Source organism: Camelus ferus, chromosome 10, assembly GCF_009834535.1.
Source record: "Camelus ferus isolate YT-003-E chromosome 10, BCGSAC_Cfer_1.0, whole genome shotgun sequence".
In the NCBI taxonomy this organism is placed as follows: domain Eukaryota; kingdom Metazoa; phylum Chordata; class Mammalia; order Artiodactyla; family Camelidae; genus Camelus; species Camelus ferus.
This window is the reverse complement of record NC_045705.1, coordinates 45,697,082-45,724,350: the sequence shown is the minus strand read 5'-3', so window position 1 is coordinate 45,724,350 and position 27,269 is coordinate 45,697,082. Positions and strand designations below refer to the sequence as shown.

The 27,269-nt window shown below is 37.9% G+C and overlaps 1 protein-coding gene across 9 annotated transcripts in view; it reads right to left on the bottom strand.

Annotated features, from left to right (window-relative positions):
- Window positions 1-27,269, bottom strand: part of HPS5 (HPS5 biogenesis of lysosomal organelles complex 2 subunit 2) — a 40,950-nt gene that overhangs the window by 4,391 nt on the left and 9,290 nt on the right. For 6 of the 9 annotated variants that reach the window (XM_032488901.1, XM_032488897.1, XM_032488899.1 and 3 more), the window contains 18 exons: window positions 24,554-24,766; window positions 24,154-24,225; window positions 20,552-20,640; window positions 19,329-19,507; window positions 18,716-18,874; window positions 17,949-18,135; window positions 17,144-17,246; window positions 16,151-16,300; window positions 14,886-14,963; window positions 14,003-14,583; window positions 13,387-13,410; window positions 11,951-12,071; window positions 11,610-11,765; window positions 10,714-10,833; window positions 9,830-9,943; window positions 7,225-7,331; window positions 2,575-2,845; window positions 211-1,142 (listed from right to left, as the gene is read on the bottom strand). In XM_032488901.1, coding sequence (XP_032344792.1) covers window positions 1,082-1,142; window positions 2,575-2,845; window positions 7,225-7,331; window positions 9,830-9,943; window positions 10,714-10,833; window positions 11,610-11,765; window positions 11,951-12,071; window positions 13,387-13,410; window positions 14,003-14,583; window positions 14,886-14,963; window positions 16,151-16,300; window positions 17,144-17,246; window positions 17,949-18,135; window positions 18,716-18,874; window positions 19,329-19,507; window positions 20,552-20,640; window positions 24,154-24,225; window positions 24,554-24,766 — 2,785 coding nt within the window. In that variant the 3' untranslated portion in view covers window positions 211-1,081. Of the gene's footprint in view, window positions 1-210; window positions 1,143-2,574; window positions 2,846-7,224; window positions 7,332-9,829; window positions 9,944-10,713; window positions 10,834-11,609; window positions 11,766-11,950; window positions 12,072-13,386; window positions 13,411-14,002; window positions 14,584-14,885; window positions 14,964-16,150; window positions 16,301-17,143; window positions 17,247-17,948; window positions 18,136-18,715; window positions 18,875-19,328; window positions 19,508-20,551; window positions 20,641-24,153; window positions 24,226-24,553; window positions 24,767-27,269 lie in introns of those variants that run through there. The other 3 variants (XR_004323268.1, XM_032488903.1, XM_014568068.2) reach the window with 3 other exon arrangements.

Below are 27,269 nucleotides of genomic sequence, written 5' to 3'. Positions count from 1 at the left end.
CCTCCCTCCTCTGGCAATCTCTTCAGTTAATCTGGTTTCATCATATCCAAATGTCATGTGGAAGTATGACAGCAATTTGTGCCTACGGTTATGCATTATAAATGAAAAAAAGAAGAGAATCATTCAATGTATCCAATACTTTGCTTACTCCACACTGAGGTTTACCCCACAACTTCCTGCAAATTGTCCATAATAAATCTCATGTCTATATTCTATTCAAATAAAAATTTTAATCAGATTTTACATTTAGTATTAATATAACATGTCGTTTGAGTATAAGGAGCCTGAGGAGTGCAATCTAGTACTTGGCTTAAAGAATACGAGCACGTGTTGCAGTCTTTATCAGCACTCAGCCTTCCTCTATTATGGCTTTTAAAAAACAATTTTTAAAAGTGCATGATTCCTTTGGGCGACTCTTTTTAGGAAAAAAATATAGTAAAACATTTCTAGTAATCAATTAGTTACATATAGATTCAGGTTTAAAAATGTCAAATACTAGAAAAAAAACAGGTTTTAAATTAGCTCAGTTTAAATATGGGGCCATTTCATTTAAAATATCTAATTTGAATCTTCATTGTTTCACTTATTTTATGTGTTAATTCCACTATACCAGGTCTTTTTCCAGTAATTTCTCAATAGTCCCAGACAAGATAAAAAAGGAATTCAATTTCTGTCAATTACACTTATGTCTGCATGCAACCAGGATGAGAAACTTCTGCTCCCTATATGGCAATCACAAAAGGAAAAGAATTCCCCCAGCCAACTAGCAAGGAAAAATAATGCTGTTGTTCAGAATAAGCATGGCACAGCTGGGAACATTCACATTCTGACTCCTTCCAGAGCACTTCATTTCGGCAAAAAAGCACTGATTCCTTTTCAAATTGAACTTTGACTGGAAAACACTGAGGTCACAATTAGAGCCACAAACGCAGACATTAAAGACACACACAAAAGTGCTCCCAATAAGGTTGCAGGGATCTCAGGTGGGGCCTTTCCTTCAATAGCAAATGATTTCAGAAGGTTGAGGAGCACGATTCAGTTTTTCTCAAAATGCCGAGACACCCTGCTGAATCTTCCTCCACTAGGCCTGCTGAGACCAGAGAAACCGATCACATTTTTCAAGCATGCTTTGTATCAAGGCTCTGAAAACCAAAGAAAAGAAACAAGCAAATTTAGTTTTCAATGTTCATTCTTTTCAGAAAACTTAAAAACCCACAAAAAAGTAGAGGATTCAAAACATTGCCTGACTGCATCAAAAGACACAACGAACAGAGTGAAAAGGCATCCTATGAAACAGCATCCTGTCCTACAAAACGGGAGAAAAATACCTGCAAGTCATATGTCTGAGGGGTTAATTCCCCGAATATATAAAGAACTCATACAATAACAACAAATAATATGATTTTTAAATGGGAAAGACTTAAATAGGTACTTCTTCAAAGATGACATTCAAATGGCCAATAATCTTATGAAAAGATGTTCAACATCACTAATTATTAGGGAAATGCAAATAAAAAATACAATGAGATATTATCTCATGCCTATTAGGAGAGCTACTAGCCAAAAAACCAGAAAATAAGTAGTGTTGGTGGGATGCAGAAGAACTGGAACTCTTGAGCACTGTGGGTGGGAATACAAACTGGTGCAGCCTCTGTGGAAAACAGCAGTATGGTGGTTCCTCAAAATATTAAAAATAGAACAACCACCTGATCCAGGAGTTCCACTCCTTGGTACATACCCAAAAGAACTAAAAGCAAGGTCTAAAGAAATATTTGTACACCCATATTCATAGCAGCGTTACTCAGAAGAGCCAAGAGGTGGCAGCAACACAAGTGTCTATTGAAAGATGAATGGATAAATAAAATGTGGAGCATACATATAATGAAGTTATTACTCAGCCTTAAAAAGGAAGGACATCTGGCACATGCTGGAACATGAATGAACCTTGAGGACATTATGCTAAATGAAACCAGCCAGTCGCAGAAAGACAACAACTGTATGCTTCCACTTATGTGAGACACTTAAGAGTAGTCAAAATCAGACAGAAAGAGAATGGTGGTTGCCAGGGGCTGGGTGGAGGAAGAAATGAGGAATTCTTGTTTAATGTGTATACAGAGGTTCAGTTTTGTGAGATGGAAGAGTCCCGGAAATTGGCTGCAGAATGATACGGATATACTCAACACCACGGAACCTAACGCTTAAAAATCGCTGACGATAAATTTTATGTTATCTGTGTTTCACCTAATTAAAACCAAAAATGAAACCAAAATAGCCCTGAGACAATTAGGTATGTGGTACCAATTAATGTTCTTAAAGAAATGAGTACACATCAGATTTGGGTATTCACATTAACCCAAACAGTGTCTTGATCATGATTATGAACAAAAGATTACTTTAGCCTCTTCCCTTAATCACCTGAATCAACAGATGAATCTCCACTCCCTCATCTGTCAGTGAGGAGTTTGGACTGGACAACCTCTACAGTCCCACCCAGCTCTGAAAGTCTGTGCCATTTCTACATCCCCGAAGCACCCAGGGACAGGGCATGACAGGGGCATGACAGACTGACATTACCTCTGCCTTTTCTCAGCAATCCTCAAAATATCGCAGGTCCTGGTAAACCTCTCTGACAGCTCAAGGGTCAAACCACATTCCTGCAATAGTGACCAGGCCCGATCTGGGCCCATAGCCTTAGCTAACAGGAGTGCTACATTCTCCACATTGACAGGGGAAGGCCCATCACTGAAGTTCCCGTTTGGTGGCTTCTGGGGGGCTGGCTTTGTGCTCTTGTTCTGTACGAGGTGTAGAAGCAGCTTCCATTCCTCCACAGTCTCTGGGCTCCAACCTGCTCGAACACACAGAAATAGTGTTGGCTCTGACCACTCTTAGCACTCTGTCTGCATGTACGAGATGGTCAAAACCGTTTGTGAGAATGTTGTAGCACGGAGGCACTGAGTACGAATGAGAAGCAAAACAGACACGATAATCCCTGTACTCTCATGGAGCTTACGGTCTAAAGGAAAGAGAACTTAGACAAACACATAAATAAATCTATACTTAGAAACGGTGCTAAGTGCTATAAAGGAAAAGACCAAGGAATCATTAGAGAGACTGGCAGGGTTTTTTGTTTTTTGGCTTTTTTTTTTGAGGATCATAGAAGAGCTCTATGAGGAAGTGACATTTAAGCAGAGAGGTGAAAGATGAGACAAGCTTAGCGAGCATGTGCACGTGGTCCACATGTGCACAAATTTGGGGGGAGGAATCAGGAATGCAGGGTGAAGGAGCCTGCACGTCTGACAAAGGAAACATGGAAGATAACTTGACACAGGAAAGAACCTGGTGAGTTCAAAGACCTCAAAAAGGGCCTACAATACACAAAGGCAATAGTGAGGAGTGAGAATGAGATGGTAAGGCCAGGCCAAAAGGGAACAGCTTAAGAATATGGATTTTATTTTGAGTCCAGTGTAAGGAGTTTCAAGGAGGAGAGTCACATAATCCAATTTTTTGTTTAAAAAAACCATCCTGGGAGTCAGCAACACTGTAGAGTGAATAGCGACCTTTGTCTCTCCCCGTCAATCTACAACCAGTAAAATATCCACAATGCAACAAAGGTGACAGGACACTGGAGAATTTTCCACACATCTGTACATTTAAAGGTGGGTAGATTGGAAACACAGAGGAAGCAGCGCCTGCAATCTTAGCCCTCTAGCACCAGAGAGCCCGGTAGTAGCAGGGGAGGCAGTACACATGACCACAGCCTCCCGGCCACAGTGGCACCTACCGTGACAGATAACTGGGCAGCAGTGGCAGTGGAGCTTGGGACTCCATATCCCCAGCCTCTGAGGCGCCCATGACTCCAGCCCCCCGACACTACCCCCTCACCAGCAGCTTCAGGGCCCATGAATCTTACAACACTGGACACAGCAGAGGTACGTGCACAATCCTGACTACCTCCCAACTCTCCCCCGTAAAGGCGGCAGAACCTGCTACTCAGGGGATCCTGGACATGAGGGAGGAGCCCACCATCCTGGTGCACCAGGCAGCAATGCCTGCAACAATGGCAGAAGCAAGGCATCAATGACCCTGGAGGTACAGGTGATAACAAGGACACTACACCACACCACAGACAGAGAAGGCGGAAGGCTGAGAATGCAGACTCAAATATAACCAGAGGCTGCTCAGGTAAGAGAAACCAAAAACCTGTGCTATAGCGCCACCTACTGGAAAATAAAAGAAAGGCCTCTAATTTCTAACCTGCTGAATCATTAGAATCAAGCAGAAAGGTGCTCACTACTTTAAATGTGTCAGCAGAGAACAACTCATCAAGCACTATGAAGAACCACAGTAACACTGGACCACAAAAGGAAAATGAGAAATCCCCAGAAACCAAACTTAAAGTCGCAGAATATTGCAATCTAACTGATAGAGAATTCAAAATACCTGTCATGAAGAAAGTCAAAGAGCTACAAGAAAACTCAAAAAGATACTTCAAAACTGAGGAATAAAATTAATGAACAGGGGAATACTTTAAAAAGAGATTAAAACCCTAAAGAAGAACCAACTTCTGGAAATGAAAAACTCAACAAATGAGATGACGAATGTACTGAAAACATTGAAAATTATCAAGCGGACCACACAGAAGGGAGAAATAGTGATCTTGAAGATAGAAACCTAGAAATGAAACAAGTAGAAGAAAAAAGAAATAAGACCTTAAAATGATGAAAAAATCCAATTCTTATAGGAAAGGCAACATTAGGATAGTGAGAATCACAGAAAGAGAAGAGATGGAAAGGGGAGGAGAGAGTTTATTTAAAGAAATAATAGCTAAGAAATTCCCAAACCTGGAGAAGGAACTGGGCATACAAGTCCATGAAACTAACAGAACAACTAATTACCTCAACACAAAAAGACCTTCTCCGAGATACATTATATTCAAATTGTCCAAAGTCAATGACAAAACGTTTTAAATGCAGCCAGGGAAAAAAGAATGGTACCCTACAAAGGAACCCCTATTAGGCTATCAACAGATTTCCTAGCAGAAATTCTATAGGCCTGAAAGGACTGGAATGACATTCTCAAAATACTAAGAGAGAAAAACTGTCAACGAAGAATACTCTATCCAGCAAAGCTATCACTCAGATGTGAATGATAAAGACTTTCCCCAAAAAAAGAAATAAAACTGTTTAATTAAAAAAATTTAATTAAAAATTTTAAAATAAATATAAATAAGTAATTTTTTAAAAGAGAGAACAAAAATTATAAATTGTAAATGTAAAAATTTTCAACAAAATATTAGCAAACCTAATACAGTACATTAAAAGAAGCATACACCATGATCAAGTGGGATTTATTCAAGGGGTACAAGGATGGTTGTTTCCACAAATCAATCCACATAATTCACATTACCAAAATGAACATAATACACATACATACATACATACACACACACACACACACACACCAGAATACTTCTCAGCCATTAAAAAAAAGATGAAATCTTGCCATTTGTGACAACATAGACCTTGAGGGTATTATGCTAAGTGAAGTAAGTCAGATATAGGAAGAAAAACACCGTATCATTTCACTCATGTGGAATATAAAAAACAAACAAAAACCAAAATAAATGAACAAACCAAACAAAAACAAACATGTAAACACAAGAACAGAGTAGTGGTTCACTGGGAGGCAGGGAGAAATGGGTAAAGGGGAGCGAGTACATGGTGACAGATGGAAACTAAATTTCTGGTAGTGGGTACAATGGAGTGTAATACAAAAGTAGAAATATAATGCTGTACACATAATATTATACACCAATGTTACCTCAATAAAATTTTTTTAATTAAAAAAAAGAACCATTCTGGCTACTGTAAGGAAAATGGGTTAAAGATGGGCAAGAATGGAAACCAGATGACCAATTATGAGGTTACTGTAGCAGTCTAGACAAGTAGCTAGGACCAGAATGGTGGTGGTGAAGCAAAAGAAAATAGATAGATATGAGATATATATTTGGCAGTAGAATCAACATGCTTTGAAGAGTGATTAATATGAGCTACAAGGAGAGAGAAAAGTCAAGAAAAGACCCCCACTTAATACACCAAGGGTAAGAACAGCTAATCATTATTATGTTAACAAAATATTAAGACTACTTTTAACTGGGGGGGAAGAATTTTAGGTGATATTTTCTTCATTCTTCCTGGCTTTTCAATTTTTTTCTATATATAGATAACAAACATCATGTTGTAGCTTTAAAAACATTAACCATTTATACCTTAACTTTTCCTGGTTATTTTTCAGAAGGGTATGCATGTCTATAGTTCTAGTCCTACAAAACCATCTGACCCTCGTTTCATTTCTGAAACAAAGATGACTCAGTTATACCGCTATAGCTGTAACATCTGAAGCTAACCCTTGCCAGCCAACTGGCTTCTTTGCTTGGTGCTAACTTTCCTTCTCCCACACCAACAGGGCTGAAAAAGGCTGTAGGTCACACTGCTAGATGAAGGATCCTGATGTCATGCTGTTGGCATCTCCACACTGAGGCCAATAAAGCAATACTACAGAACAGATCAAGACCATTTCTCTGTGTGCAGGATGAACTCTTCAGACCTCAGAGATCAGTGTGTCAAAGTCCCAGCCTTCTGACTGCCATTTTATCTGTACTGAATTAATGAAAATTAAAAAAAAAAAAAGTATCTAGATACCTTTGAAGGCTTAGGAAAATCTGACTGCTACTTGACCTTAAGTTCTTCTTAACAATCTCTAACTTTGGGCTATGTAAAAAGGGAACACAATGAAGAGAAAAAGAAAAAAACACATAAGCATAAGCTTTACTGATAGTCAGACCTAAGTGTGAACACCAGGTCCAGCATCAACTAGTTGTACAACTGTGGGGGAGGTAACTGTCCCTTCCCTGGGCCTCAATCAGAACTTCTGTAAAACCCATCCCACAGGTTTGTTATCTCATTTAAACAGCATATGGAAAAGCATCTAGTATAATGCCTCACACAGTAGGACTCAATAAACAGAAAAATTGCTTGTAGTTTATTTCTAATTATGATTTTATAATATACCAAGTAGTACAGATTAAAAACAACTCCACAAATCTGACAACTAGCTAGAATAATACACATGATCACTGAAATGTTTATCAAATTTCTTTATTGAAAATTCTGGAATGACTTCTAAAATGTTATAACTAAGAGTAGCCACTTGGGATTTACTTACCATTGTCCCCTTCCATCAGGCTCATATCATTCAGATACACAATGTTGGTGAAGGCCTCTCTTCTTCTCTCCAGCTCCAAACAGAGAATAAGATATCCAGGCCAGAAACTAAAGAAACCAAAGTCAAAGAAAGGAATAAATGACAGTTAATTTATCTGGAGTTATGGTGCCCAATACAGTGGACATTAGCCACATGTGGCTATTTAAATTTAAATTAACTGAAAGTAAATAAAACTTAAAAGTCAGTTCTTCAGTTAACCAATCTGTATTTCAAGTATTCAGTGGTGAAACCATAAACAAAACAAAACAACCTATGGAATGGGATAAAATTTTTGCAAAAGATGAAAGCGACAAAGGCTTGATCTCCAGAATACATAAACAGCACATACGACTTATAAGAAAAAAACAAACCCAATCCAAAAATGGGCAGAAGAACTAAGCAAGCAACTTTCCAAGGAAGAGATACAAATGATCAATAGGCAGATGAAAAAATGCTCAATATCACTAGTCACCAGAGAAATGCAAATCAAAACTACAATGAGGTATCACCTCACACCAGCCAGAATGGCCATCATTCGAAAATCCACAAATGACAAATGCTAGAGAGGCTGTGGAGAAAAGAGAACCCTCCTATACTGCTGGAATGCAGTTTGGTACAGCCACTATGGAAAACAGTATGGAGATTCCTTAAAAGACTAGGAATAGACTTGCCATATGACCCAGGAATCCCTGCTCCTGGGCATATATCCAGAAGGAACCCTACTTCAAAAAGACACCTGTGCCCCAATGTTCATAGCAGCACTATTTATAATAGCCAAGGTATGGGAACAGCCTAAATGTCCATCGACAGATGACTGGATAAAGAAGATGTGGTATATTTATACAATGGAATACTATTCAGCCATAAAAACCAACAACATAATGCCATTTGCAGCAACATGGATGTCCCTGGAGAATGTCATTCTAAGTGAAGTAAGCCAGAAAGAGAAAGAAAAATACCATATGAGATCGCTCATATGTGGAATCTGAAAAAAAAAAGAGAACATAAATACAAAACAGAAACAGACTCATAGACATAGAATACAAATTTGTGGTTGCCAGGGAGGAGGGGGGTGGGAAGGGACAGACTGGGAGTTCAAAATTTGTAGATATTGATTGGCATATGTAGACTAGATAAACAAGTTTATACTGTATAGCACAGGGAAATATATACAAGATCTTGTGGTAGCTCACGGCGAAAAAGAATGTGACAATGAATATATGTATGTTCATGTATAACTGAAAAATTGTGCTCTACACTGGAAATTGACACAACATTGTAAACTGACTATAACTCAATTAAAAAAAAGTTAAAAAAAAAAAAGTATTCAGTGGCCACATGTAGCTGGACAGCACAGAATTATTTCCACTGCCTCAGAAAGTTGAGACAGCCCTGATATACAGCAATTAATAAAAAACATTAAAGCTAGTGATAAATACTGACATTTGAGGCCAAGCACCAATTATGAGATATTTAAGCTTATGTACTTTATAAATTTTAAGATTCAGTACAAAACTAGCATATTACACCCCCAAGTGTGCAAACTTTGCAAGTTCTCCTTGACTCTCCCCTTCCTTCATTTGCTATACTCAGTATCTACAGGTCCCACTGCATTTTCCTTTGAAATGTCTCCTTGAGTGTGCTCCTTCTGCTGCCCTACTAATCATCAATTCAGTCATACCTGAATTACTGCAACAGCTTCCTAACCGACCTTCCTTTCCCGTCTCCAATCCTTCTCATGTATGACACCAGAAATGATCTTCAGAAAGCTCCATTTTTATCAAGTAATTTTTGTACCAAAAAGTCTAAAAGGGTCTCTGCTGATAACTAAATTCTTCTAACAGCCTTCCAAGGTCTTACATGATCCACCACCTGGCCAGTCTCATCCCTCATTATTAATGAACAAATATGCATCAAGTACCTAGCACTTTATGAATTATGCATTATGAGAGAAAAGGAAGACACATGTCACTATTTCAAAAAGATTACAATACAAGTGAAGGCATAAGATGACATCGTCAGGCAATAATAACTAACTAACTAATATATGGTACAGATAAACAGCAGTATCAGTTTTTCACAGCCTTGCTCTGGCTTTTTCTCTCACCTGACCTGCACTCTTCCTGACTCCTTTTTAAATACAAAGCCTATCCAGCCTTAGGGCTTACCTCCAAGTCTCACCTCCTCCCAGAGTCCTTCACCAGTGATTTTATTGAGCCCATTCTGATCTCTCCCTTTGGAAACCCTGTATCAATTATAACTCGTATCACAGTCAGGTTCTTAACTAAATACCATCTACATGCCTGAGAATTGGGGCTAAAACTAAGCAGAAGGGGGAGAAAGGAATTAGCAAGGGCCAGTCTCTTCTACACACAAAATAAAATATGCTCAAAATTAAAAACAAAAAAGATGTTTACTATCACTTAAAACAAAAAGGCCCTTTAATGTAGCAAAGAAAATTTCCAAATGATAAGGCATATCAGTTCAGGCCCTTGGCTATTAACTTAAGTTACTCATTAAAATGACTCTCATCTTAACTTCAGCTTCTAGGAAAAGTCTCACTTACCCATGAGACCTACAGATGTCAGTCATTTTCTCTTTTGTTGTAAAATCTGCAGGAAGTTTAATTAGATGAAGGATTAGCTGACTGTAACCCCAGGAAAACAAGTGGGAATGAGGCCTATGAAATGAAAAAATATCAGTAATTTAGAAAGGAAATCAACACTACAAAATGCTTATTTTTCAACTAATAGGTAAGAATAGAACTTAATTATATTTTTCAAACATTTCTACTTGGCTTTTGAAAAATTAAAATAGCTATTTTTCTTATAACAAACACCTATTTAAAAAAAATAGTAATCAAAAGAAAGAAGCCCATAATTTCATCATTTACAGATAGCTATTTTATATCCTTCCAGATCTTTTTACCTAGGCATATAAGATGGACATTTCAGGGGATTTAAAAAAGTGTCTTCTAGAGGAAAACACAAGGAACATTTCTGTTACATTATAAGTATCAGTGTGTATTTTTTATGAATTGTATTTTTTTTAAAAAAGATCCTAAATCAGGTTATGTCTAGAAATCCCTTGGCAAATTTCTAGGAAGAACACACACACACACACAATTTTCTAACACAGGTTTAATCATCAAGGGCTCCTAATGTTGGCCTATGAAAGAGCTTCAGGTGACCAGTTTAATTCTCTGAAATAATGTGCAAAATTTTGTAGGGATGTTACATTATTTCAACAGAAATCATCAGATTCTTACAGGGTCTGTGATTTAAAAAATGTTCAGAACCACTAAGCAGTACACTCAGTCTCATCACTACCATGACTTGTACCAGTCTCTTCCATAGCTGTTTCTGAAGTAAGCCCAGAATGCTATTATGTGAATAAACTGGTTCCACTCCAAAGGAGCAGCAGAGCCTAGGAAAAGAACCCCTTCTATACCTGGGATTTCCTTCATCGTCTACAGTGCTGGTGCTTGGGGGAGCATCATGGGACACTGCCAACAGCAGCCAATCCAATCTTAAAGACTCTGGTTGTAGAAGGGACTCAAGGAAGGATGGCCTAAGAGAAAGTTGGGGAGAAAAATCATCAATCTTCATGTTGAGAAAGGAAAGATATAATGTGTGGCTATGAATAAAATGTTATTAAGAAATCAATATACTTCATTTAAAAAAAAGAAATTAATAGGGTGGATGAAATAACTGGAAAACCCTTCTGCTACAAAATGTCTAGAATTACTGGTAGAAATCTAATAGCTTTTTAAATGAATAGTTGAGCCTAAAGATAATAAGGAAAGCACCAAAGGGGGGAAAAAAAGGAGAAATAAGTACCAGTATAGCAAATGTGAACCAATCAAAAGAAGAAAAAAAGGGGGGAAGTGGTCATTCTTAATAACCAAGGGACATGTGTGTTTATTGCCACGTGGAGATAGGAAATGAGGTCTCAGCCTATAGAAGCTAAGAGCTGGAACTGAGATCCAACCGCAAAAGGCTGGGATATCATCAATAAAAAGGTGGCAGAAAATCCACCCACTGGCAGAGACAACAAGGAAGTTTATCTGTTTCAGCCTAGGCCCTGAAGCAGGAGTTTAATTTTACACTGTTGATCTGATAATGTCTGAAAGGGAGAGAGGGAGAGAAGAGAAGTGTGATATGTGCACATTTATGGTGTGTACTGTGAACTGTGAAAGAAAGGGACATGACTGCCAATTCCTCCTCTTCTACTGCAGGTGCCTCAATCCTGAGAAGTTAATCCTAAAAGTGTTCCAACTGCGTATACGAGAGAAACAATGCCCTATCACAAGAAAGGAGAGTCTGCACACGTTCTCTCCTTCTCACCGTTGATCTTCAGGCCTTGATTTCACCAGACTGTCTAAATAGGCCAAAAACTGAGCGGGGTGATAATGACAAAGTTGCATGACATCTGAAGGCAAAATGGATGGGTAAAACCTGATTAAGGATCGAAGGGCAGATTCTCCAAATTTCTCATACAATCTGCATTTAAAAACAAAAAACGTTAGTGAGATAATATAACTTGGTTACCTTAAGTATTCATTAAAAATAAAAATGAGTACAGTAACAAGAAGCTGCTCAACACCTAATTGAGTAAAACTTTATAGACTATGACCAAGAAGATGCATGTGCTTCAGTTCATATAAACAACATATAGGACAACTCACCGGGTAGCATAAGCAATCAACAAAGGACTGTCAAAAGGGACCGAATCATCCAGTAACTTTAATTTTGCTGGGAGGTCTCCTTCTTCCATCTTTATATATGTAGGATTGGAACTTGCCATTTCTAAAAGACAAAGCAATTTCCCTTCATCTCACAGCTATAAATATTTAAGTCATGAACACATTATTCAACAATCATTTTGTGTGTAGGGCCCAACATTTATAAAGCATTGCAGGAGAGATTTAAAAAAAAAAAAAGGACACAAGACAATCTCTGCTTTTAAGGGCCTTAAAATCAAACTGGGAGGCAAAGCATATTGGAAGTTTTAAAAAAGACAAAGGAACAGATAGCCAATATATAAGTGCCTATTACCACTGAAAAAGCATCCTTTATATACATAACGTACAATATTTCCAATTTGATTGGGTCAGTCAAGTACTTAAAGGAATTCAGAGAAGAAGCCATCACTTAGAGCATAAGAAGTAAGGGAAAGCTTTATGATTGGGTGAGTGCTAAGCCAAACTTATCCCCTTAAATTCAAGGAAGCAGCTGCATCATTTCAAATGCCCACCACACTTGCTTTAGCCAGCTCTGGTAGTAAGTTAACCACTCAGGTTGATGAAGACTTTTTTGCTATTTTCCTGTGACCAAGATTGGGTATGATCACGTAATAGAGACAGATACAGCAAATGTCCAGGAATAATGTGAAACATTTGAAACTATTTGAAAAGAAGTAACCGTTCTTACTTCAACATAAAAGAGTCTACTTCAATTCAGTAAAAGAAACCAAAATCATTTCTTACACATTTAACTGCTAACTGTGAAGTGAGGAGAACTGTAACTACAGATCCTTGTTTCCAGGAACCTTACAGATCCTTAAGTCAGATAATATAAAAATGTGTCTCTACTTGTGACTATTCACTTTTGGTGATGAATGAAAAGTCTGCTTAAAGTCTACATCAATTATAAGAAATATGACATCTGTTATCCAGAGTTTTGAGTTAAGAAAAGTCACCTCTTTAAAAACATGGGACCATTGCAGTAGAAACAGCACGGTTTCTGTACAAGGATGACCAGTAATGTGTGGCTTCAATCAAGCGTGAAATAGAGACTGCTGACTGCCCACCAAAATCTCTGAGGCAGACATGCAAGCCCTTCAGCCGTATCCAGCCTCTTCCTTCTAGACACCTGGACAGGTTACATTTCCCAGACTCCTTTGCAGTTAGGTGGGGCCATGTGATAGAATTCTCGCCAATGGAAGAGATTTAAGTCACTACCGGGCCACATATATCAGAGAGCTTGTTTGCCTCTTCCATATGCTTCAGCCTGGACACAGCAACCCAATCTCAATCATCAGCCCTAAGAGAGGATAGAAGTCAAAAAAATGGAAGGAACTTGGAACCCTGAATTACCACATGCAAGAGAGCTGACCACTGACCTGGAACAGTTGCCCTGGACTGATCTATGAAAAGAAATAAATTGCATTGTATTGTAGCTGAGTAATTGTAAATCTATTGTATCTGAGTTATTGTATTATATCTGAGTTATTATGAGATACTATAGCAGTTTTAATCTACTCAATTATTATAATCTCTCTATGTCTCAGTTTCCTCAACTATTAAATAGAGTAACACCATCTACTCCAAAGTGTTGTAAAGATGAAATGAGATGATGCTTGCAAAGTGTTTAGAAGACTATCTGGCACATGGTAAGTACTCAGTAAATGGTATATGCTGTTTCTATATTAGTTAAGTTACATGAGGGATTTTCTTTTTTCTTCATTTATCTGCATTTATAAAATTTTACTTAAACCCAACTTCTCCAACAGTACTATATCATTTTCTGAATAAGACTGTGAGAGAAATAAAACTAATTTCTTATAGTAGTTGAAAGAAATATTAAAAATTAAATTGAGTGGAAAATTAAATGGATGGTTTACCAGAACGGAGGTGATTTTTCTACTTAAATCTTTTTTTTTTTTTAACTCATAGATGCCAAGAGGTTATTGTCCTCTATATAAATTTCTATCTTTGGTAAGGCAGTCTGATTATTACCTTTCAATCCTTCAATAAAAGTATCCCAAACACAAGGACTGTTACTGTAACTCAGCTTGATGCTCTCCTTTGCTCTTTTCAAGTCCAGGAGAAAAAAGTACTTCTTTAGGAAATGACAAGCCAGAATTTCAGGTGAGCACTGTTGCAAAGTGTGATCCACACAACCACCTGCACTTCTGATCTCAGAATTCAATACATTCAATTCCAAACACAACGTTGTCAATTCAGCCAGGTCCTTCATAAGATCATTTGCTATACTGCACGGAGAACATACTCGAAAAAGGTCATCATCCAAGGGCTCCCTCGGACTATTTACAGACTCATATGCTGTTTGATGAACAGTTTCTTCATTGTGTAAAGAGTTCCTTTTTTCTTTTTCATGTTCTTCATCTAATATTCCCTTTCTTGACCCATCAAGCAATAGTATATCCTGGTTTGATTTCATGGATGAGTTGTCAGTATCTGAAATGCCTGAGAAGTCCTCCACGGCAAATGTTTTTTCTAAGTGTGAAAGCCACTCCTGTAAAACCAATCTCAGAGACTTTGGTTCAAACAAAACCAGTGGGTCCTGTAGCTTGGTCCTATACAAGACAGACAAGTATGAAATTTATGTTTCACATACTTTTTTAAAAAAACAAACTGTTTTATGCTAAATAAACCCAACAGATACAACATACTTACCTGGAATAAATGTTACTTTTCAACTCTTTAAATAATAATTATCTCAGCAAGACAGCAATACAGAGAACATTAACTTTGTACTAATTCTTGAATTTCAATTCCAAATGAAACCTCCTCTGCTCCACACTGTCTCAGAGCCACTACTGATGATCTCAAAACATTACTCCCATTCACTATAAAATTTTCTCATTCAAACACTCACATGGCTTCTGCTGTTGCTATTTTGAGCTCTTGTAACTCGTCTTCTTCTGGAGGTTGACTGGCTACTTCTTCTTTCCCCCTAGAAAAGTATGAAAAAAGTTAGAGGGGATTAGAGCTTCCATAGGCAAATATTCCTAAGTGCTTACTAAATGCAAGGTACTGTACTTAATGTTACATGAGACAAACAGATGAGTATAAAAAATGGCCTCAAGATGCGTAGGCTCAAGTCAGAGTTAGCCCTAGTCAGAAAGAGAGGCAAGAAAACAACTCTAATATACAAGAGAGAAAATGAATACTAAAGAGCAGCACAAGCACTGAGCCCTGAAAACACAGAAAAAGGAATAATTATTCTGACCAGGCAAGTAAGACATGCTCTCCTGAGGAGGTGGTATTTGCATTAGAAAGAATGGGGGCGAAATAGTGCAGGTGGGAGAAACAGCATGAAGAAAAGTAGTGAGGTGTACAAACCCAGTTCTCGGGCAGCACTGGAATTTAGAGTGCTTAGAAGGATGTGGCTGGAAGTGAGGCTGGAAAGGTGGGCTCAGGTCAGACTGAGGGCTGCCTTAAACGCCATAGCACTACCTGTACTCTTTTCCTATACACACATGGATTCGTAACTAAGTCACTCTAAGGATAACACACCTTTTATTCCATCTGACTGTCTAATATACACTGGCCCTGTGGGTCTATCACAATTCCTGAGTGACTGCTGAGCTTGCTTGCCTTCAGTGGCCAGATCCCCTGAACGATGAGAAAAGGCAGAGACCAGATAAACAAGATGCTTCACATCGTGCCAGACCAAGGGCTCAGCTGCAACTCCACTACATAAGGACCACGCCACCTGCATGTCATAGGAAGGTACATGATAAGACATCAATGCTAGTGCTCTCACCGTGAGGGTCAAAGAGCATCAGTCACCTATCCAAAGGCACATCCTAGTCAGAAGCAGAACCTGGACAGGGCTGAGATCCTTGGTCATCCTACTCCTAATCTGATACTCCTTCTCTAACATCCAGAAATTTGAAGAGATTTGAAAGGGAGGGAAGTTGTCTGGGGGAAAGATGGAAGAGGTGCTAAATTACAACTCTGTCTCAACCGACTTGCTATGTATGGGTTGATGTGATTTTCCAGTTTTTACAAATACATAAACAATCTACCATGAACAGAGCCATACGTATGCGTTCTTCAAGAGGACATGGTGTACAGCTCTCTTCATATTGACAGCTGACTCCTGTAGAATTTACACAGATTTCTATAGAGGCTTACACAGTGTCTTCCTCCTTTGGGCAAGTGACCGGACTCACATCTTCTTCACATGACTGCTCATCACCCCTGGGTTCTGGTCTCCCTTTCAGATCAGGACTAGTGTGAAGGGTGCCGATCTTCTCAGTAGTTTTACGCACAAAGCTAGAAACACTGGAAGTCAAATCAAATACCAACAAACTTATATGAAAAAAAAATTCATTATTGCCAAGAATGACAAATTCAGTACCTGAGTTCTCCATGTTCCTATCAGTCCCTGAAAGCAACTTAGACTTACTAAAAAGAAAGACTCTGTTTATAGCAACTTCTCTAATCAATTACAGATTTCACATAAGGCCCATGTAAAACTCATAACAGAATAAGGATTTACTTCATTTACTAAACTAATTTGATTCAGTTCTAAAGAAAAGGTCTTTAACTCCAGCTGTGCCTGCAATGTTTCTATCAATTTAGGCAAAGGAGGCCATGTGATCACTTGCCCCATCCTAGCCCAAGAATTTCTTCATGAAATTCAGCTGCTAACTCATCACAGTATATCCTTCTTAAAAAGTAAAATTTGTATCCATCAAAACTCAGATTAGCATTTAAGTACACAAAGTCTTCTTTTTCAAACTTATATGTCAATTCTGGACCCAGCGAGTAGTAACTTCTAAAGTCTCCAACTCTGAGTCCAAACTGAAAAATGATTAAGAAAATGACTAATGATACATGGAAAATGTTCTTATCAGGCATGAGGAAAAAACATATTTTTAAACTTTTGCTCAGCCTGAGGAGGAAAAAAAGAAACACATTTGTAACAACTCATATATCCAGCTACTCAAAAAGGGAAGCTAAATTCCCCAAGATTGAAATGAGAAAACCTGGACACTTTCTTTTTTTCTCATTTAAAATGTCTTTCAAAAAAAAAAGTCTTTCCATTCTCAGTGCAAAAGTGCCCATTATGACAACTGAGGTAAAACCAGAAATGTGATTAAATGACAAGACTAGTAAGTTTACCTCTCCTTGACAGCCTGAAGAGACACTAGAGGAGATGGAGAACGAAATGACAGTGGGATGCTGAAGGGGAGAAAAGTTTCACTCTTATCCGTCTCAAACGTCACTGGAACATAAGAAACACTGTCTGATGAATGGAATCAGGGGAAAAGAAACAATCTAATCACATGAAAGTTTTTTTAATCTTTAAAGAAATTCTGAAATGAATAAACCAAAGGAAATGAAGGATTCAATACCAAAATCATGACTGACCCAAATACAAATGAGCAGAACACAGGTTTACAAGATGCACGGATGGTCCACATATAAAACACTTAGACAGGTACCTTCATTTTTCCTACTAACCCTGAATCCCCATAAGTCAAAAAAGAAGTTTAGGGTCTATTAACATCTTCTCAACAGTTCAGTCACAGGAATACTTGAACATCGAAAAGTGAAGGCAATGGCCCCCAAAACTGTAGTAATTTTTCATTCCTAATGGAAAATAATTTGGTTAGTCAGGATAAAACCGTTCCACTCTTTTGGTTAATGACCTCCTCTCTCTTAACCTTTCCAGCACTTGGATGCATGATCAAAATTAAGTTATTTACCAATGTTAGCCTAAACACGAAGGGAGAAGAAATCCCAAATAAACATAAACTTATCCTTCTAGTGGTGAGGAGGTCAATAGGTTTGTAGAAAGTCTATCAATTTAATAAAACCTATTAACACCCTGTAGAAAACTCTATGCATGAGATAATCCTGGCAAACAGAAGTCACAGAAAATAACTGTTTCATATCGGCAACCAATAAAAGATACATTCATCACCTTCAGTTCCTTGTGAGCCACAACACTGATCTGGTTGGTCCTCTTCTTGATGTGAGGTGAATTCTTTAAGTCTCTCATCTTCTGAAAGGGTTTGGCTGTGAAGGGAACAAGAGTCTTCATCTGACTGACTGCCTCTTCTACTACTAATGACACGATAAATACCAGAGTCCAAGATACTGAAACTTTCCTAAAAATAAAAAGAATTCAAGAAAAATCAAAGTAAAACTTTCCTTTATAACATGATATTCTAAGAGAAACACCAACACTAAAAGTAGCAAGTCAATAGCAACAACTATGGCTTATTAGAACAAACTGGTGAGCAAGGTCTAGGCTCCTGGCAGCTGGGTCCTTCCCATGTGTCGTGGCGTCATGCTGCCGTATTTCTCTAGCTTGTCTCCATAAAGTCTGGCAGTGAGAATGGGGATTAAATGAGACAATCCTGAGCTACACTGAGACTCAAGTTAGCATGAAGCATTTGAAACCAATTAGGAGCAATTTAATTTGTGCTAGAGGCTATATGAGGTATATTTGCAAACAGGATATGCTAAACAATGATAAAACAAAATGTGGTTCTAAGACACACCTTAATGAAGGCTTCAAAGGGCTGTCCAACAGCTGAAAGAAAGTCCCTCTTGATTGCCCCACCCCCCAAAAAATCAACATGGAAAGGAAGTTGAGTTTTGGGACCCTAGAAGTAAGTGAGTACAACCTAATATAGAAAAATCTTACTATACAGCCAAACCCTTTTTCAAAGTGAGAATACCTACATGTGATGAAATGGAGCTTCTTCTACTACTACAAGCTGAATCCAAAGGTTCAAATTTTAAGATCAGTTCTTCCAGTTGAGAAATTAGATCACCATAGGTTGTTAAGTCCAGTTGAGATTTCAAATGTTCCAATTTATCTATAGTCAAAGTTTTTCTTCCCTATTAAAAGGATAAGTAGAAATCCAATAGAAGAGCTTTCTGTTGCAATGAAATCTATATTCAAATGGCCAATACATTAAAAGAGGTCTGACATAGAACATAAAACCTCATAGGTGCTTTAAAAGGGTTTAACAAGCTAGGAGAAGACTTAATGAGAATTCTCTTACGAATTAAGAATTTAATTAAGACTTAGTATACATATAATAATTTCACTTCTAAAACAGGGCCTGAAATTCAGATAAATTTGTGGGTAAATTTGATTTTCTTTTTTTAATGGAACGTATACCCTTTTCCTCACCACCATCACCTACTCCAGATTTATTTGCCATGCTTCCTTTGGGGATTCACTGCTGCTTAACCTGGAGGCTAATGAAGACAAGCAACTATGTAGCATAATCCTGCAAACTAGAATGGTTTTAACAACCCAGATGAACATGTAAACTCTGTGACTCACTCTGCTGGCAATGACAGAATTCTGGAAAAGACAGCAAGTTCGAGCAGCCAGGTTCCACAGGCCTCTCCTTAGCAGGCGTTCCACACAGCGTTCCACAGACAACAGGGAAAGACGTGAGACCTTCCCGTTTAGGTGCAAACAGAACAGCTCATTCTTGCAGACAGCCACATCCTGAATATCTACAAAAACAACAGGGGTGTACACATAGGATGTTAACTAAATACTCTTTTCCCAATTTTGTGATGGCTGAAATTATTCTAATAAACTAATTTTTATATAGGGTTTGGCTTGACTGAATTTCATCTCTATTCTTACACTTGTATGTCAATGAAAAATCATATTTTAGATACTAAACAGATCAAGAACAAAAGACAGAGAGAAAGACACACATCTCTCTGATCTAAAATCCTGTATTTTAAAATGCTATTTTTTGTGAAAAGAAATTGGGATTTTAAAAGAGGGCACTCTATATGAGAGGCCAGACTATAACATTTCTGAGAGTTACAATCTGATACCAGTGAATGGATTTCACCACAGTATGTAATCAACAAACAGTTCATGAAAAAATACCAATCTTGACAGAACATCATGAAAGGACCCAAAAAGCTAGTTTTCACAGGAGACCCTAAGGAAACTTAATTCACAAGGAATCAATGTTGATCAGGTCAGTAAATAATGGTTCCGTTCTCTTTTTTATGTTTTTCCAAACTAGAAAATGACTCAAAAATCAAGATACACTCTCTGAGCAGCCATGCTAAAAATGCTAGGTTTATTTCCTCCATTTCTGGTTTATACCAGAAGAATACAGAGATTAATTTTCTCTGCCTCAGCCACATACAATGGCTATTGTTTCCACAAGGACTTTTCAACCCTAAATTATTAAGACACAAAACAGGAGTTAAAGCAATACTTCTAACAGGGATAAAGATTCAGAGTAAGTAGAGAGAAAAAAATTAACCCATTCAATCCTTAGCAATGGTTGCGAATATTTAAGAATAAACGAAAATTGCATTTAAAATAATTAAATAACTGTACATAAATTAACAAACGTATGCTTGGGAAGTATCTTATTATGAGATACATCTATGTTAATCTTTGGGAAAAAAATGTCACTTCATTCTATTTTCCACTTCTTACACTACAAGACAATCCTCCTCCTATAATAATTAACTCTTTCACAAGCATGAGATGAAAAATTACATAAGGAAGAAAAATATAGTTACCTTTGACTTCACTCCAAAGAAGAACCTGAACATTCTGAGGAACGAAAATATAAATTCCTCTTTCTGTCCAAGTCAGCACACAATGCTCACTACAAGAAAGAATGGAAGAAGTCAAGAGAATTCTAGTTTGCTTGGAATCAGAAGTTTATGATATAATGCCCTGAATTCAGACCCTCACATTAGCTATGAAAGCAAAATCAGCCTGTGCAAAGAAAACACAACAGTGACCCAGCTAAACAAGTCCTACCACCTCTTTTCTGTCTATAACAACAGCCCACTGAAAACCAGCATATGATACCAAAGTGGGAAAAATTCAGATACACTAAATATCATCTAGAAAAAGAAAAGGCTGGTATCTTACTTGATGTTTGTTAGTAGCTAAACTTCCCATATCCGGTATGACAGGGGTCCATTTAAAACAGAGACTAAATGTAACATCTTACCACCAATCAGTGTTCTAGTGAGCCACTTTTAGGGAAGGTAATATTTTGGTGTCCTCAGTTGTGTGGGGGCAATAAAAGGTTGAAAATTCCCAGTCAACTACGGGAGTGTCACTGTTTTTATTAAAGGTTCTACCTATATTACTGAACCTTGAAACAACTCATCAAGATAGATATATTATTCCTGTTTTACAAAAAAGAAAAATTGAAGCTCAGAGAGAGACGAAATATGCTGAAGGCCATTCAGCACGAAAGTAGAAGAGTCAGAATTTATACCAAGGATGATGTAGCTCCAAAACCTGGACTTTTTCTCTACACCTCACAAAATCTACTTCAACCCTCATTTATCCTCACTGACCCACCTACCGTTATTTGGAATCCTAATTTTCCCAGTTAACTGCATTCTCAAGAAGTCACTGATTTCCTAACCGCCAAACCCAATAACCATTCCTCATTTTCCTTCTTGATCCCCAAGCATGTGCCAACCCTGCAGACTGTTCCTTCCTTCCTGAATCTCACCTCTCTGGACTCTGGGACATTGAACTTTCTTGGCCCAGCTTTCTTTTCAGGAAAGCTCATTTCCTTCTATATTCCTCTGCTCTCATATCTCATTTACTCTCCTGAGGCTGCTACTACTTTTATACACCACTGGTAATCCCTGCTTCCTGCCCCTGGTCAGAGCATCTCCTACACACGTCGTCATTCAGCCACCTCTCAAGGGTCAGTAGCTGTCCTACTGCCCTTTGAAATCCTCCCCGACAGCCCACAGCAATCACTCTCCCTCCTGCACTCAACCGATTTCTTGCCAACCCCACTCACATGGCACTTAATCATGTATGGCACTGTCACAACTCTTACTCTTTATTGTTGTTGAACATTTTCTAGAAATAGACTACATCTCTCCAACAAATTATAATCTTGAGAACAGGGACTTTTTTTTTTTTTTAGTTTATGACCTCAAAAGTATTAAAAGTGATACCATGTGGCTATGAAACTAAGAGTGATATTTAACAAGAATCAGATCCTCACACAAATATTAAACATTTTGCCAATATAAGATCAGATCGCTGTCCCTATAGGAAAGTAATCTTTGTCACAAAGAAGGAAGAAATGGTCAGAATCCAAGTCCAAAATAAGTAAAATTGGAAGGCTGCCTTTGAGAGCCAAAGAGGGGTGAAAATAGAGGCCAGAAGATCCCTAAGTAAAGAGATACAGAATCATGATTCTGACACTGAACTGGATACACAGCTTGGAAAGATTCCTTAAGAATAGGTAGGGGACTGGGCATGGGAACTTAGATAAGAGTTGATACTTTTGTAATTTATACAACCCTCATCCCCTTTTTCCTTCACTAATGATAAACACACCAGGACACAAGCCTAACAAGACTGTTCAAATAGTTAAGGAAGGGAAAGTGATCCTAGTGTACCCTAAAGGAAGCAAAGTATATAAATTTGCTCCCTTGTGGGATCTGTGAGTGTAACAGTGAATGTTACCATGAATCAAGTGTACAAGTGCGGAAAAAAGTAAATAAACAGGAACAAAAAGCCCTCGTGTATTTTTCAAAAATATCTTAGTGAAATTCTTTAATTTAATTTGATAGCTATTATTTGAGAATCTTCTATGCACCTAGCACTGTGCCCACAGTAAAGGAGTTGACAATCTGGTGCTGGGATGGATATTCAAAGCACACTGAAACTGGATGGTGATGGAGGAATAAACAAGGTGTGACAACACCCCATGGGAGGGAATACGTGTCTAATCTAAATTGCTGGAGGAGTCAGTAAAGGCTTCAAAGTGGCACTAATTATTGCTTAAGCTGAGGAGTAGGCAGAGCCAGATCATGAAGGGCTTTGTTTGCTAAGGCAGGAATTCTAATGGGAGCTTTAAATAGCTTAACTCAAAGGAATAACAGTACCAGAAGAACCAAGCAGACTGTGGCCTTGCCATTGGAAAACACTGTCTCGGGTGAGGGACTTCCCCACACCCCACATGTCACAGCACAGTCAACAAATGTTTATTAAGTGTCTATGATGTGCCAGGCACTATGCCAGACACTGAGGATAAAACAGGGAACAAAAGAGACACAGAGCCCTCATGGACCTTTTTGTCTAGGAGTAAGACAGGAATAAATACTGTCTGAATATGTGATTATAAGCTGTGATACATAACATAAAGAAAGAGTTTTTAATACACTTAATCTAACTATGGGCAAATAAATAGCTGTCTTTCTCCAGTAACTTTCAGTATGAATTAAAGATTTATGAAAGTGTTATATTGTTTACAATTTACTTTTAAATGCCTCATTGTAGGTAGTGTAACATATACATACATTAGTTAGGGGCAGACAGTTAACATTTCAAGTGTTCTTTTTTAAATTACTTTCAAAGATTGGTGAGTTAGCCTTTGAAAGAACCCAATCAGGAGCCAGACTCCAGGATACCTTATAACAGCCTCTAAATGACATTCTCTGAATCTGCACTAGAGATTTTATTAATTAGCCTAAGCAAAATTAAAAATAACATTCTACTGTTGAAATAAGAATTTAAGACACATAGGTTGACTAGAAATCATACACTGGCACCCCAGTGCTTGCAGAACAACTTGCAAAAACTAGGCAAGCCCAGCAGTTGACACCGTTTAGTGGCACTCTGTGCTGCCACTTAACAGTGGACTTTTTTGTACCTAATCCAACTAGAAAGCTAGCTAAACTCTGATATTAGAATATGGCTGGACAGAGCTGAAATTTCACCACGCTTACAAGAACAAGTTCTTCAACTATGTTTGTGCCTGCCTGCTAAGAAACATACGTATGCAGCAGACTTCAGTCTGAGGCTTGCTTTCATGGTAATATCCCACCACATAGCAGAGGTTACGAAAGGCTATATACTTACAGCTCTTAGCTCTAGTTGTCAGAAGTTCCCTGATGATTATAAAGTGTCCAATTGGTTTAGGTGAGTTCAACACAGAAAGGGAAGCATATTTCTATGACTTTTTTTCATTCCTCTTATATATAGAACACTTCACATAACACAGTCATTTTTCAATTTTCTAAAAATAATTTAGTACAAATATAATCTTAAAAAGCTAACTCCCTCCGAACAAGAAACAAAGGAAAATTAAGTGTCTTTTTTTTTTAAAGGATCAAAGGGAGAAACTTACCTAAGATGTAAAAGTTTGGGGAAAGACAAGGACTGGGAGGATCCAACTGTATGATCATACTGAGGCTCTGATCTAGGAAGTAAACACATTTGTTACTGATTTAATCACAATATAAAAGTATGTTTTTTCCCTATATAGGAAAATTTCTGCCTCCAAAACAAACTTAAGAACCTAACTGCATTTGCCTTTATTCAATTTGCTTTAATCACATGGAAGAAAACTGATTAAAGACTTTTTGGTTTCTCTGAATCTTTTAATAGAAATTCTACTTCACTCTTAAAAGGTATGATAAAATCTTTAGTGCACATGGACTATCAGAGATTTCAGTCCAACCCTGCCTCCCCCCCCCCCCCACATGTAAGTTCCTCAAATAATCCCCACTGGCCATACAAATCATTACCTTAAAGTAATCACGGGGAGAGGCGGCGAGGACAGGAGTTTCTTAAACTGATGTGTACTTATAACTTCTCCATCAAAGTTTACTTCCCACATCCTGGAGCCAGGGCGAGCACAATATATTAGGGGCTGCTGGCCTGCAGAACATCTTCCAGGGAAGAAACAAGCCCCATATTCTCCATCTCTTTCCTTGTTTCCAATTTTCCAAAATTTTTCTCTAATACCCCACCAAAAAAGAGAAAGCATGTTTACTCACCAAAAAAGTAAAAAACAGTGGCACTACAAATCAGCATGGCCATAATAACCCCACCCTCAATGTTAGCAACATACTGGAAAGAATAGAATGGAAAGGACAAATTAGGGTTCAAGCTTCTGATTTGCCATTAAGTATTTCTGTAACAGGAAGCAAAGCACTTCCTGTTAGTATTCAGTTTATCATCCTCAAAATGAGGTGCTCAGAATTAATGTGAACGCTCCTTTCAAACCTAAAAAAAAAAAAAAAAGTCCTTCCAAACCATTTCACACATCCTTGTAACCTACCGATTGCTTCCCAAATCATCTTGTTCTTTGGCCACTCCATGGAAATTAGTCATCTACTCCCCAACCCTGTCTCGAGACTACTCCTTGGCCACAAATACCCAATAAACTCCTCACTCTTTCCTCAAAATGGTAAGTCCTTCTGAAACTCTGTACCTTGGAACATTCTGCTCCCTTAGGATTACATGAGCTAGATCTATAAAAAATCCAGATACACAAAGCTGCCTGAGAACATGGAAGGTGAGAATGATGTCTCTTCCTAAACACTCCTTTAGTTATTCCTGACTTAGCTCCATCATTCCTCCTGACAGACTTCCCTGACTCCTATAAGCTGAATTACATGCTTCCCATGCTGTTTTCAAAGCATTTAACCACATTATATATGGTAGTTGTGTCTATTTGAACAGTAGATTATGACTTTCTTTAGGAAGAAGGCCATTTCCTATTCCTCTGTAGTTGAATTCCCAGTGTGCAGCACAGCATCTGGTCCACAGAAAGCACTCAATACGCCATAGTGCTCCATATACTCAACTTTTTTATTGCAGAATGACCTAAAACGCTCTCTAGCATGAATCTACTATGTGATCTTTGATAACTTAATAAACATTTCTGTACTTATTTGCTTCATAAATAAAATAAAACATCAGCTTTACTAGAATATGGATGTGAAAGTGCTTTGAAATGTATACAGAGAAAGAATTAAATGAGTATTACTGTTTTATTACCTATGCTCCTTATTTAGGGAATAAAATACATTTGTGCCTATTTTATATGCTCTATGGTGTTTAACAACAGTGCTACAAATCCAGAGGAGTGCAATAAATATTTGCTGAGTAAACAAATACAGTCAACTCATTCTCATTTGTATGCTCATTAATCTTGATTTCCATATTTTCAAATGACATGTCACGGGGACAAGGTTAAGTATTTCATATACATTAGCTTAGTTAATCCTTAAAACTATCTCTACAGTCTGGATAGGGAAACTGACACCTGGCAAGGTTTAAAAAGTGACAGAACTAGAACTTGAAACTATATTGTCAGGCTCCATTATCCAATGTCCTCCCTACTATAACACAGTGCTTTGTTCTGTTTGTTCTAGTTCCTCCTGGGAGCCACCTTGTTCATTAACAATACTGACAGAAAGTAGCAAGAGAAGCAAATTCATATCTACCACTTTGGTTAGTTAGTAGAAGCTTTGGTTTAAAAAATGCTGTTTTGTTTGGCAGCAAATATAGCTTGAAATGAACAAAACTTTTAAAATACAAATAAAAAACTTTTAATTATTGTACTATCCATGTCCCCCCAAACTCAATTCTAGCTTACAGAAAACACTTCTAAAACATGTTAATTTTACAGTTGGCTTTTCTCATAACCAACTCTAGCCACAACCCTGTGAAAGGAAAAACAAATCATGAGCAACCCTACTGCACAGACAGAAAAATAAATCTCCACTTATTTAGCTCTTTATTCCATTTCACTAGATTTTCAAAACAACCCCAATAAGGTGTTAATTCAGTTCAATTTTCTGTCCACTTGTCAGAATTTCAGCCAAATTTCTGCATTGGCCTGTTTGGAAAACTTGAAAACCTATAGATGAAGAGTATTTTAAAACTAAGTGAAGCTAACAAATATTCTACCAAGATCTTAAAGGTGGATTTGCAGGCCAAAGGTCCAATGTCAAAGGATGTATTAGAAGGAAAAGAGGTAACAGGAAAGGCACAAAAGCAAGGCAGAAAGATTCTAGTTCGCCTCTTCCCAGCTGAGTGATGCCAGGCAAGTTCTATCACTCAGTGGGCCTAGGCTTTCTGATCTGCAAAAATGAAATGGTGATGCTAGATAATCTCCAGTTCTGAAAGTCCAACTTCATCACTGTTCTCATTCTGAAATAAGTCAGAACCAAGTACTTCATCCTGCCTAGTAGTTCCATCCATCCATTCCTACTGATCATTTGCATCTCAAAGCCTTGCCTCTCTGCTGCACAGTTAGGTTCTCTGATACCAGACACCTGCCACCTGCTATAACTGGTCTCCTTCCCACATGTCTTTCTCATCACAAGAAAATAAAAGCAAAGTACATCCTCTCCTCATCTTTCCCTCTACTATCTCTAACAGTTAGCATACATTCCTTCAAAACTTTTGAAATGAACAGTCTCCTGCTTTCCAGAAGTGCAGTCTTCTGAA